Below are 12,069 nucleotides of genomic sequence, written 5' to 3' on the forward strand. Positions count from 1 at the left end.
ATATTGGAAAATGTAAATATTTTTGTCGGCAAATTTAAAATTATGGAGAGTGAGCAAGTTTTATCTCAAAATAAATTGTGTAGGACTTGCATGACTTCAGGAAACGATCTTACATCGTTATTTAACATTTTGAATATCGGAGGTAAAGAAGAGCCACTAAATTCTATACTTCTGAAGTGTACTTCAATACAGGTATATTTTATAAAGTAAATATTACTTTAAAATAAGTTATTATTAAAACTTTAGGTAACGAGCAACGATATATATCCTCAGCATATTTGTAACTTGTGCTTGGACAAACTGACAGCATGTTACTTGTTTCGACAACTTTGTTACCAAACTCACGAAAGACTGGGTCAGATGTATCAGAATGGAAATTTACCGTATTCCTGTATGAAAGGAGGTGATTCTCAGTTACTGGAAGGAAATACAACAAATGACGTGTTTTATAAACAAGAAGTAGTGGAGAAAAAGGAAATAATTGTAGAAAAAACAGAGTGTGTAAGTCAAGACGATTATGGCAATCAGTACGACGATATAAGCAATGATCCTTATAGTTACGGCAATAACAACAGTAATTATGATGCTGTAAGTGATTGTAGAAATAGTGATGACAGTAATGATAAAAATTTTGGTCACAATGAGAATTTATATCCTGAAAATGTTCAAAATTCTTCAAAATCAAGCCCTAATTTCAGTTGTTCTAAATGTACCAAAGTATTCCGTTCTAAATATACAATGCTCAGGCACATGAAGGTCCATTCCAATTCTGAAAAGTTGAAGTGCAAAATATGCCAAAAACAATTCACCAGGTAATAATAATATTTCTGTTGATGTTAGGTCTTTTAATAATTTCTTAAATACTTCTAAATAAAATTATAGGTATCGTTTCAGAGTTTCAGACGTGAAGAGACACATGTCGGCGCACACGGGGAACAAGCCCTTCTGTTGCATTGTGTGCCAAGCGTCTTTTACTCAATCGGGTTCGTTGGCGGTTCACATGAGAAAACACGAAGAGTTCAAATTCCCTGCTAAAAAGACTGCTAAACAGCTAGACGAGAAACCCCATTTGTGTTCGATTTGCGGAATGGCATTCAAACATTCCTCCAGCCTCACGATACACATCAGGAGGCATAAGGGCGACAAACCGTACAGCTGTAAAGTGTGCAATATGAGGTAAACGCAAAGTTGATAAAATTTTTCGATAATTGTATTGAAAAAATTTCTGTTAGACACTTTAGTTTTGATGTCTCGAAAGCGCTTACACATTTTAGGGCAGTAGATATTTTTTTCACTTTATCTGAAACTTTCACCGTTTATAAACGCTTTTAGGTGAGAATGGTTTATTTTAAGTGTGGATCAGTTTGTTAGAGGTAATATTTAGTATTGTTTCTTTCAAATTTATCATTTTAAACAAATTATATTAAACTAAAGGAGTGGCAAAAAGCAAAACTGCAATGGAAAATAATTTTGTTAAAACATTTGCATTTTATGACATTTCCGACATGTTGTTTTAAAGTCATTCTGATATATTTGAAATATTTTTTAATTTTTAATAGAAAATAGTTTTTAAAGCACTATGTTTAGTCTGTGAATGTCAGTGTCGATGATCTCTGACATTGATCTAATTTAGGTGAACTATACAGTGTCCCACCTAGAATCGATGGATATCTAGGAAACTGTTCGAAGGATTTTTTTGAAATTGTAGTATTTTGATACGGACCGTGGGGCCTACCAAGTTAAAATATTTTCAAGGTCATCGTATTTCCAGTTATACCGGAAGTCAATACTAACTTTCTTATTTTAAATGGAACCCCCTGTATATTATTGCATTTTTGGAAACAGCATCCATTTTTAAGTTGAAAACATATAGCACACTCCGTATTTAGGATTGACCGTTTCCGAAATATTTTGATTTTTAAGCAAAAACTGACAGATGCAGACAGCAAAAATTAGTTTTCCTGGAATCATAGGTTTATTTTTTTGTGCAAATTGGACATTTTGTAGAGGAAGACCTAATTTATCGAATTTGACATGAAAATTTTCCAGTTTTTATACAAAGGTGGTCAAAAAAAATTGTCAAATATGAAGTTCAGAAAATGTAGAAAACTCGAAATTTTTAAATGGAAACCCCTAATTTTTTTAACGCATTCGCATTCTGCACAAAAATTAAGTGTAACTTTGTTAAAGTTTCCCTATACCTAAACCCAGTGGTTTTCATTTTATTTAACATTTTTCTTAAAATGATGTTTCCATTTGTTTCGCACATTCTAGGTTGGCAGTGACAGGTAAATAACAATCAACATAACTACTGTCACAGGCTTTTAATTGTCAAATTTATTTTAATTAATGTTCAAAATGCCTTCTTTCAACTTCCCAACTTTGTTGTTACTGGAGTACTATACACACTATTTTTTGGTGTCCCAAATAAAATAGCATATATCACCGGATTCTATTAGAGCACTGACCTACAAGGAACTGAATAAATTTGAAATTTAAAACCTGTGACAGTTGTCATGTTGTGTACCTAAAATGTGCGAAACAGATGAAAACATCATTTTAAGAAAAGGGAAATGTTTATTCGTAAATAAAATGAAAACCACTGGGTTTAGGTATAGGGAAACTTTAACAAAGTTACACTTAATTTTAGTGCAGAATGCGATTACGTTAAAATAATTAGGGGTTGCCATTTAAAAATTTCGAGTTTTCTACATTTTCTGAACTTCATATTCGATAATTTTTTTTGATCACCTTAATAATATAGATAATATAGATAATAAAGATAAAAACTGAAAAATTTTCATGTCAAATTCGATAAATTAGGTCTTCCTCTACAAAATGTCCAATTTGCACAAAAAAATAAACCTATGTTTCAGGGAAAACTAATAGTGTTTTCTATTATGTTGCTCTCAGAGTGCTTTGAGTGCAATCTGTGACGTTATAAGTTCTGTTACGGAGCACTCCGAATCCGAGCAGGAGCAATCCTTTTCAGAGCAAAATGAAACACACATTGGAAAAGTAGAGGGAAGATAACCTCGAAATTTCCTTCAGCTAGAGAAGATTTCGTTGTGCGTTGTGTTGTAGTACTTGTCATCAATTGAAATAGAAAAGATAAAACAAGTCAAAGTAGCGACATAACAATTTTAAACGTATGTACTGATTCACACAACCGACGTTTTCTATTCATATCAAATTAAAAGTAAAAAACTAACACGAAACGAAAAAAACAAATCGCCTGTGATGTTTACTCAACTCAAACCTTCAAATTAAATATGGCCGCTTTGTTTACATTTCCCTTGCTCCGACAAATTTTTCAGATCAATAGAGAGCGCCCTGGGAGCGTTCCATCACAGATTTCGAGCAAAAATGGAACGCGCACTCTGAGAGCGAGCGCCAAAAGGAACACGCGAATCTGAAACAGAGCACTCTGAGGTTGTTCTGCGAGCAATAATAGAAAACACTATAAATTTTGCTTGACAGTCTGCATCTGTCAATTTTTGCTTAAAAATCAAAATATCTCGGAAACGGTCAATCCTAAGTATGGAGTGTGCAATATGTTTTCAACTTAAAAATGGATGCTCTTTCCAAAAATCCAATAATATACAGGGAGTTCCATTTAAAATAAGAAAGTTAGTACAACTTCCGGTATAACCGGAAGTACGATAACCTTGAAAACATTTTAGGTTGGTAGGCCTCACAGTCCGTATCACACCATCACAATTTCAAAAAAATCCTTCGAGCGGCTTCCCAGATATCCATCGATGGAGTTCGTGGTGGGACTTCCTGTATAATATCTATAACCTGATGCGATATGACAACAGGGTAGCCCCCTGATAGGCAAAAAACAAACAGCCAACATTAATTTGGCAAAATAAGAATGGCCGAATATGACACCACTTTATTACATTTATTTTAGTTTTCAGTTTATAGAAATGTTTGTAATATACCAAGAGTTAACTTTGCAACTTTCTTGCTTGAAGTATTAACTTGTCTTTTGTACGGTGTGTGTGTCTTCATTATTAAATTTCTGAGTGTTATGGAAAATCATATGAATAAAAAATAATAAGGTTTGACAACAAAAATGCATGTCATAGCTCTCACTTAGGTATCTGCTTGTTGCTAGCTTGTGTTGCAATGTAGCTTCCATATAAATATGACCCCATTCGAAGTATACATACACACCCTGTATATGAGCTGTATTAGTTGAATATAATTTTTTATTTTCTGCCATCGTTTCTTAAATGTCGTCTTAAAACGTATATTTTTTTAAACGTTTGTTACTCTGGTGGATCGTAAGTAGTCCAAGCATTATAGAGAAATGCTTACAGAAATTATTACCTGGACAAAAAAAAAATATGACCGTATAGAAAATTAAATTTTAAATTGCGTTTCTTGTTCTTTAAACTCGATCCAATATGGCGAACATGGTTAAAAAAAAATCGCAAAGTTGAAAAAAACGTTTTTTCTAAAATAACTAAAAAAATATAGCACGGATTGAAAAATTTTAAATGAGAAAGTTGTAGGTTTTAAAAAGGTCTATCGACTGATTTTTTGAAAGTATCGATTGCTTTGTTACTTTTCGAGATATATCGAAAAAACCGTTAAAAATCTTCTCTTTTCACTTCTTCTATAACTCGTTTACATTTACGTGCCCATATTTGCTATTTACTGCAAGCATAGCCCGCGGCAAGCCAAAAAAGTACATTTTTGAAAAATTTAAAAATATTAATTATTTTTCGAGATATATCGATTTTTTGAAAAAAAGGCGCTCTCGAAAATTGGCTAGATCTTCTCAGCGGATAGCCCTACAGTAACGATTTTCGGTTTATTTTCTTCGTAAAGAGTTATATTATCATGCTGTTAAAAAATGTTGACGATTTTATTAATTTTAAGGATCAAAAAATGACTTTGAATAAGTTGCACTTTTTTGGGTATGTTTTTTTCAAATTACTATTTCAATTTTTATTTTATGAAAATGACTTTTAAAGAAAGAAAACTAAACATTTACGGGTCTATTTTGCTTCTAAGGCGAAAATGCTATAATATTCGTGTTTAGCTACCCCAGATTAAGTACAAAAAAATAATAAAAATTGAAATAGTTATTTGAAAAAAACATACCCAAAAAAAGTGCAACTTTTTCAGTCATTTTTTGATCCTTAAAATTAATAAAATCGTCAACATTTTTTAACAGCATGATAATATAACTCTTTACGAAGAAAATAAACCGAAAATCGTTACTGTAGGGCTATCCGCTGAGAAGATCTAGCCAATTTTCGAGAGCGCCTTTTTTTCAAAAAATCGATATATCTCGAAAAATAATTAATATTTTTAAATTTTTCAAAAATGTACTTTTTTGGCTTGCCGCGGGCTATGCTTGCAGTAAATAGCAAATATGGGCACGTAAATGTAAACGAGTTATAGAAGAAGAGAAAAGAGAAGATTTTTAACGGTTTTTTCGATATATCTCGAAAAGTAACAAAGCAATCGATACTTTCAAAAAATCTGTCGATAGATCTTTTTAAAACCTACAACTTTCTCATTTAAAATTTTTCAATCCGTGCTATATTTTTTTAGTTATTTTAGAAAAACAGTTTTTTTCAACTTTGCGATTTTTTTTAACCATGTTCGCCATATTGGATCGAGTTTAAAGAACAAGAAACTCAATTTAAAATTTAATTTTCTATACGGTCATATTTTTTTTGTCCAGGTAATAATTTCTTCAAATTTAACATTAATCGGTGACAGAATGCTTGGACTAAAGTATTTTTGGTTTATTTTGTCCTTCCATGTTGTGAATGTTCTATTATTTTGTACTTGCTTGAAATTGTTCATTATCGTTAATTTTTCACATATCTACATGTCTTCCTTATTTTCCATTCTCACTTTTAAGATTCTAATGTTTTTTTTCGATTGCCCCGACAGACCCCTGTTGAATACAAATGTGAAATTGTTTCGAGACGGTGGAATACCAGTTTCCAAAACATCCCTTGTCTGGCAGAAAATGAATCTTCTCTTATGCATTTTGTTTCATCCAACTATAAAATAATCCAACTTAATCTAACCTAACCTAAACTAACCTCACTTATTATATCCTTATCTAACCTAATTTTTGACGACAATGGCAGATATTCACATACTGATAATTTTTACCATATACTCCAGTTTTTACCCAAAACAAATTTCATATCGTTTTGTGTCGACCATGTACCATTTTCTAAAGACTACAGAAATCATTGACGATAGGTTAGGTTGAGTTAGTAGGCTATCGATTACATCCAGAAAACAGGGTTAAAAGGAACTATGACGTTCAAGCAATTTTATTGCATGAATCGTTGAAAGGGTCATTTTAGATGAAAAAACCGCGAAGTACTATTAAATTAGAGGGTGGAGATAGGGGTTAAAATGCACCCCTTTCAGTTTTTTAATTGTAGCTCGAAAACAAAGCAAAATTTCACTATTGTTCATAGAAAAAATTTTGTAGAGAATTGAATTTCCCATCGAAATGGCTTATTTAAAAAATTTAAAAGGAAAATTTTATGCAAAAAATCGTTAATCAATTTGAAAAAAGCAAAAAATTCGATTTTCTAATTTTTTAAATTTTTTGCCTCTAGGTTTTTTTTGTGTAAAGATTGCGATAGGCATTGCTTCATAAAGAAAAAGTAGATAAAATTTCCTTCAAAAAAAGAGGTTGTACAGTAATTTTGGATGAGAATTGACTCAAACTCAAACTTAGCCAATTTTTCAATTTTCGTCGTGTTTACCCTTATACATTTTAATTCTCATTTTTTGCAAAAAAGGAAGGATTCGTTCAAGGATTTTCATTACATGACTTGTTCAAAGGGTAATTAAAAATGAAAAAACCAGAGGGTTGAAATTGAAGATAGGGGTGAAAATGCACTTTTGCAGTTTTTTAAATATAGTAGGTACGAAAACGAAGCAAAATTTCGGTATAGTTCATAGGAAAAATTTTGTAGAGAATTGAATTTCCCATCGAAATGGCTTATTTAAAAAATTTTATTCAAAAAATCGTTTATAAACAATTCTAAAAAAAGTAAAAAAATAAGATTTTTTCTTTTTTTTTCTTTTTTGACCAACCTTAAAACAACTTCAGATTCAAGTTTGGGAGTTCAAAATTAACTGCTCTATAATACCAATTTATCTTATTTAAAAACAAATTGTATGTACGTTTTCAGGAAATATGTAGTTTGTTTTTCTTTATAGATTTGTGTCAAGTGGGCGACTAACCTCCCACATGCGCGTGCACACGGGAGAACGACCCTTCTCATGTAAACATTGCGGAAAATGTTTCGCACAGTCGACTGTTGCGGGGAAGCACCTCAAAACTCACTCCGCCGTGAAGCCGCACCAGTGTTCGTACTGTCTGAAGACTTTTTCCACTGTATACTACCTGAACATTCACAAACGGTCTCACACAGGTACTATCGACTCTTCCATTAATTATTTTTTTGTTATATTCCACGTAAAAATGATTGTTAGGTGAGAAACCCCACGAGTGTAACGTTTGCCACAAGACGTTTGCGGATCCGAAGAATTTGAAGCAGCACAAGAATATACACTCGGAGAACAAAGCGTATTTGTGTATTATATGCGGGAAGTCGTTCAGGAGGAGCCACCACCTAAAGAATCACATGAAAATTCACACCAAGGGTGCCTAGTTGTATATTTGTGAATAAAAATGTAAATAGTGCGAGCGTTTTATTGTAATGTGTTGTTCACAAAATCTTTGCGAGTTATAAAGCAACTAAACAAACAACCGGAGTTCCACAAGGATCATATTCAAGGCCGCTTCCGTGCCACTTATTTGATACAAGATTTTGGATAAATTGTTTTTATTTTGAACATACTGGTGAGAAATGAGACTTCTTTAAACAAGGTACGTATTAGTTTGCACTCTACTCTTTATTATTTTACGTTATTATCTTTAAATTGATTTTTTTATGCTTACACCCTGTATAATAATTTACAAACATGTCCCCGTTAATAATTTAAATGCCGCAGAGGATATCTTGTGTGTTTATCAATTTGACCTACTTTTCAGCACATTTTCTTTTTTATAAAATGAAATTTATTAGAGTTAGATGTTATCACGGAAATTTTCTATTTTTCACATATTTATTTGTCATGCTATGACTTTGTCACACCATTTCCAACAAAAGCAACATTAAAACAATCCTCAGCTTGAATAGTTAATCAAATAAAATGGCGAAGTCTCGAAAGAGCATACGGAAAATCCTGAAACATTTTTTTGACAACACCACCATCCACGCGTGTAATTTTCTCACTATGGAGCATATTTCTATCTACGAAAAGTAAGTTTACGTGTGAAGGGTATTAATTTTTTTTCCAATAAAGTACAATTTCTCAAATTTAGAATATTTTGGGGGTTGGTAAACATCGTGACGATTTTTCTAACGATTCTTTGGATCCGCTTCTTGTGGTTGTGGTATATGACGGACTCCACCTTCGTCAATTTTGACGGCACTATTCCTCTTCAGGAAGTGGAGCACCCTGGGGTTGCCATCTGCAACATAAATAAAATAAGCAAGAAGCGAGCTTACGAATTTGCAAAAAAACTGTAAGTTTGCACATTTTTTCAATAATTCCAGCATAATTAGTATTCACAGTTATAAATAAGTATTTTTCTGTCTTAAATCAAATAATGGTATGCGCAATATAATTTTTCTAAAATCTGGTACCTATACAGGGTGTCCCAACAGGAATCGCCACTATCGATATCTTGGAAAGTACTGATCCGATCAATCTGAAAATTTGGCAACTTTGCAAAGGCAGTAGGGCCAACACAGCTAAAAATTAGACCATTTAATACTAGGTGTTTCATTTCTGCTGTTACATTATTTTGGTAACTTCAAACAGCTATAACTTTGTTAACTTAAATAGTACACCCCATATTTTTGTACTTTGTCGTATGCAGATTGAAATTTCCTTTCAAGCCATATAAGCATTGTTAGGGTTACCATTATTATTTTTAGAGATATTTGCAATTTTCTCTTATCAGACCTGCAGACCTGTTATCAAATTGGCTATGACTAGAAGCACTCCAAAAACAATTAGTTGTCAGATTATTGTTACGTCTGTAATAGTTTTTTCTGAAAATTTCAATAAAAATGCCTGGAGATCGTTTAAAGTATACTAATCAGGATTATTTTAATTTGTTTGTTATTTATAGACATTGTGACAAAATAATTTCAAGAACATGTAAAGAATTGCCCATAAATAACAAACAAATTTAAATAATCCTCATTAGGATAATTTAAGCGATCCCCAAGCATTTGTATTTAAATTTTCACACACGATAATAATTTGACAAATAACTTGACAAATGTAAGGTTCTTTCAATTGTTTTTGGAGTGTTTCTGATCATGGCCAATTTGATAACAGGTCTGATATGAGAAAAACTGTACAGAAAATAGAAAATTGCAAATATCTCTCAAAGTAGTAACAGCAACCCTAACAATGCTTATACGGCTTGAAAGGAAATTTCAATCTGCATACGACAGAGTAAAAAAATACATGGTGTACCATTTAAGTTAACAAAGTTATAGCTGTTTGACACTATGAAAATGTAACAGCAAAATGAAACACGTAGTATTAAACATTTTCATTTGTTGATATGCCATAATTTAGTGTTACCTATGCCCTTTCCCGGTACCAAAAATCCAATTGATATCGCGCTTCTGAAAAGAATTACTAGCTTCTCCGGGGACCCTTGCATCTATCAAATTTTTTCTTTAAAAATTAATATCTCAAAATCTATAACTCCTAGATATAGGGAATATTTAATAAAGTGACCCTCCAAATTCATGTAGAATCCGAAAATGCAATAATATATAGGGGAACAAGAATGTCAACAATTGGTATAACCAGACGTGCCATAAATTTCTAAATATTTTAGCTGTGTTGACCCTACTGCCATTGCTAGGTTGCCAAATTTTCAGAATTATCAGATCAGTACTTTTCGAGATATCGATAGTGACGATTCCTGGTGGGACAAGTACAAATATGACCGAAAGTTACAGATTTTTAAGGTGCAGCTCATTTATTTTTTACTATTTGTTTGTTTTTAACAGCAGTCCCTTAATAAAAGAAAATAATATAACGGCCATAATGGAAGATATTAAACTGATCGGGAATCTCTACAATTTTAACAATTATGGCGAAGAAAGATTCGAAAAGGTCCAGGAAATGTTGGATAAATATGACGGAGAGATCAATTTCTATGATCCAACTGGGCAAATTATAGAGGTAAGTTGAAAATGGTAACTATATATGTAAATTTCCATAAATGTGCCCGATTTAATTCAGTTGACTACACCGTGTGAGGAGATATTGCAGAAGTGTCGATGGAACAGTCAGAATTACCCTTGTGAGGACATATTTTTAACAAGAATGACGTTTGATGGGGTCTGTTGCGTTTTCAACTACATTAGGCCTAGCGAAAGAGCGTCTTTGTAAGTACTGTCTTTTATTAATTCGTGTTTGATATATTTTACAGCGAGTTTTGTGAAATTGAACCAAACCAAATTACTAAAAAAATTGTAGCTCTTTTATTACGTTTAAAAAACACTTAATTACAAAGTTAACTATTACGCCATTACTATTTCACGATAATGTTATTTTTATTATTGTTTTCTCTTTATTAGATATATAAATCAGAATCGACATGCTGTACCGTCAGAACCAGAAGTGTCTCATGGCTCTGGCATGCAGTACGGTTTGGAGGTCGTACTAAATAATGACGTGGACGACTATTTCTATCCGACACTGGAAACCACCGGGTTCAAAGTGCATTTTTTCCATTGCAAGGATTTCCCCGATGTGCTAAGCGGTTCGTTGAAGGAATATCTTGTCGATGTAGGCAAACGGATCTTGTTCAATATAGAAGTTGACGTCATCAGGTCCACACCTCAAATCAAATCTATTCCCATACATTCGGTAACGAATTTGCTTTTGCGTAATAAATTCGTTGTTAATAAAAGTTTTAAATGTTTATTTTAGAGGAAATGCATGTTTGACTCCGAGGCCAACACCTCGTTTGGAGCCTACAGGCAAAGCGACTGCTTTGTAGAATGTAAAATGAGGAGTATGCAGGCATTGTGCAACTGTGTTCCGTTCGTAATGCCTATTGAACCTGAATCTTCCAAATTTTGCAGTGTCTGCACTTTAACTGATATCCCTTGTGGCAAACAATATTTTCGTACGTAAAAATCTGATCCTTTATACGAGAGAGATGTATCCATGCAACAATAACTGATTACGTCTATTCTACCCCAAATGAATGATAAAGTGTTTGTCTGGCTAAATTCATAGTCGTGTAATTCTGAAGAATATATCAGTACCATTGGGCGCGTTCAACAGATACAAACGTTGGCAAACTGTTTATGATTAATCTACTGAACGTACAGTTGAAAATACGTTAAATGTAAACATGTTTTCTAAGCTGTTGCCATTTTCGCAAGCGTAAAAATAAAGCGCTTAAATCTGAAAACCTGTTGAAACGTAGCGGGAAATTTTGAATTCAGCTCCTGATTGGGTTATGTTTTATGGTGGTTATGTCAAAGTGTCTTATTGTTGCTGCAATAGACAACGAATTCGAATATTTCGAAGTAAAATATGTATATAATGGTGTCGAATACACGATTGTGGAAATGTCGACAGTACACAATTGTTTAGACAGTATTTATTTGAGAATAATATAGTTTGAAGTTATTATTATTAAGTTAAAAATTACTGACCTCAAATGTTGCACGAGACATTCTAAAATGTTTTCTAAATTGTAAGTCTGTGTAATTGGGCACTATAGTTTCACAAAGTATGTTTGTTATTACAAACCGTCGATCCTTTGGAAAAAATTCTCCGTCGTGAAGGGGCTCCAAGAGGTCATTTGCTGCCAGTACAGTTCCAACAACTATATTATCTTTCAAAAATTATGTTTTCAAATTGATAATTCATTATTTGAATTTGTTAAAAAAAACAAGGTTATGTCAAAATAAATATTAAATAGGCCGTTCAGCAGATCATTAAACACCA

General features: G+C 32.6%; 2 protein-coding genes across 2 annotated transcripts; both read left to right on the forward strand.

Annotated features, from left to right (window-relative positions):
• Positions 1 to 4: 4 nt before the first annotated feature.
• On the forward strand, positions 5 to 7,708 carry LOC108904515 (zinc finger protein 2 homolog). The gene is made up of 5 exons (XM_018707104.1): positions 5 to 192; positions 247 to 812; positions 883 to 1,176; positions 7,222 to 7,436; positions 7,498 to 7,708. Exons 1-5 carry the CDS (start codon positions 43 to 45, stop codon positions 7,674 to 7,676), a joined length of 1,404 nt encoding a protein of 467 aa, XP_018562620.1. The 5' UTR covers positions 5 to 42; the 3' UTR covers positions 7,677 to 7,708.
• Positions 7,709 to 8,445: 737 nt separating this feature from the next.
• On the forward strand, positions 8,446 to 11,244 carry LOC108904511 (pickpocket protein 28-like). Its single transcript, XM_018707100.1, has 5 exons — positions 8,446 to 8,596; positions 10,110 to 10,284; positions 10,345 to 10,490; positions 10,683 to 10,974; positions 11,038 to 11,244. The coding sequence occupies exons 1-5, from the start codon at positions 8,469 to 8,471 to the stop codon at positions 11,242 to 11,244; spliced, it is 948 nt and encodes a 315-aa protein (XP_018562616.1). The 5' UTR covers positions 8,446 to 8,468.
• Positions 11,245 to 12,069: the final 825 nt, after the last annotated feature.

This window comes from Anoplophora glabripennis, unplaced genomic scaffold (assembly GCF_000390285.2).
Source record: "Anoplophora glabripennis isolate ALB-LARVAE unplaced genomic scaffold, Agla_2.0 scaffold112, whole genome shotgun sequence".
NCBI lineage: Eukaryota > Metazoa > Arthropoda > Insecta > Coleoptera > Cerambycidae > Anoplophora > Anoplophora glabripennis.

What these genes read in the sequence shown, in the direction of transcription:
- LOC108904515 (XM_018707104.1), top strand. Translation starts at nt 43, where the DNA reads ATGGAGAGTGAGCAAGTTTTATCTCAAAATAAATTGTGTAGGACTTGC. An exon ending in TGCCAAAAACAATTCACCAG is followed by an intron (nt 813 to 882) that starts GTAATAATAATA and finishes ATAAAATTATAG; the next exon opens with GTATCGTTTCAGAGTTTCAG. An exon ending in TCACAAACGGTCTCACACAG is followed by an intron (nt 7,437 to 7,497) that starts GTACTATCGACT and finishes AATGATTGTTAG; the next exon opens with GTGAGAAACCCCACGAGTGT.
- LOC108904511 (XM_018707100.1), top strand. Translation starts at nt 8,469, where the DNA reads ATGACGGACTCCACCTTCGTCAATTTTGACGGCACTATTCCTCTTCAG. An exon ending in CAACTGGGCAAATTATAGAG is followed by an intron (nt 10,285 to 10,344) that starts GTAAGTTGAAAA and finishes GATTTAATTCAG; the next exon opens with TTGACTACACCGTGTGAGGA. An exon ending in CCTAGCGAAAGAGCGTCTTT is followed by an intron (nt 10,491 to 10,682) that starts GTAAGTACTGTC and finishes TCTCTTTATTAG; the next exon opens with ATATATAAATCAGAATCGAC.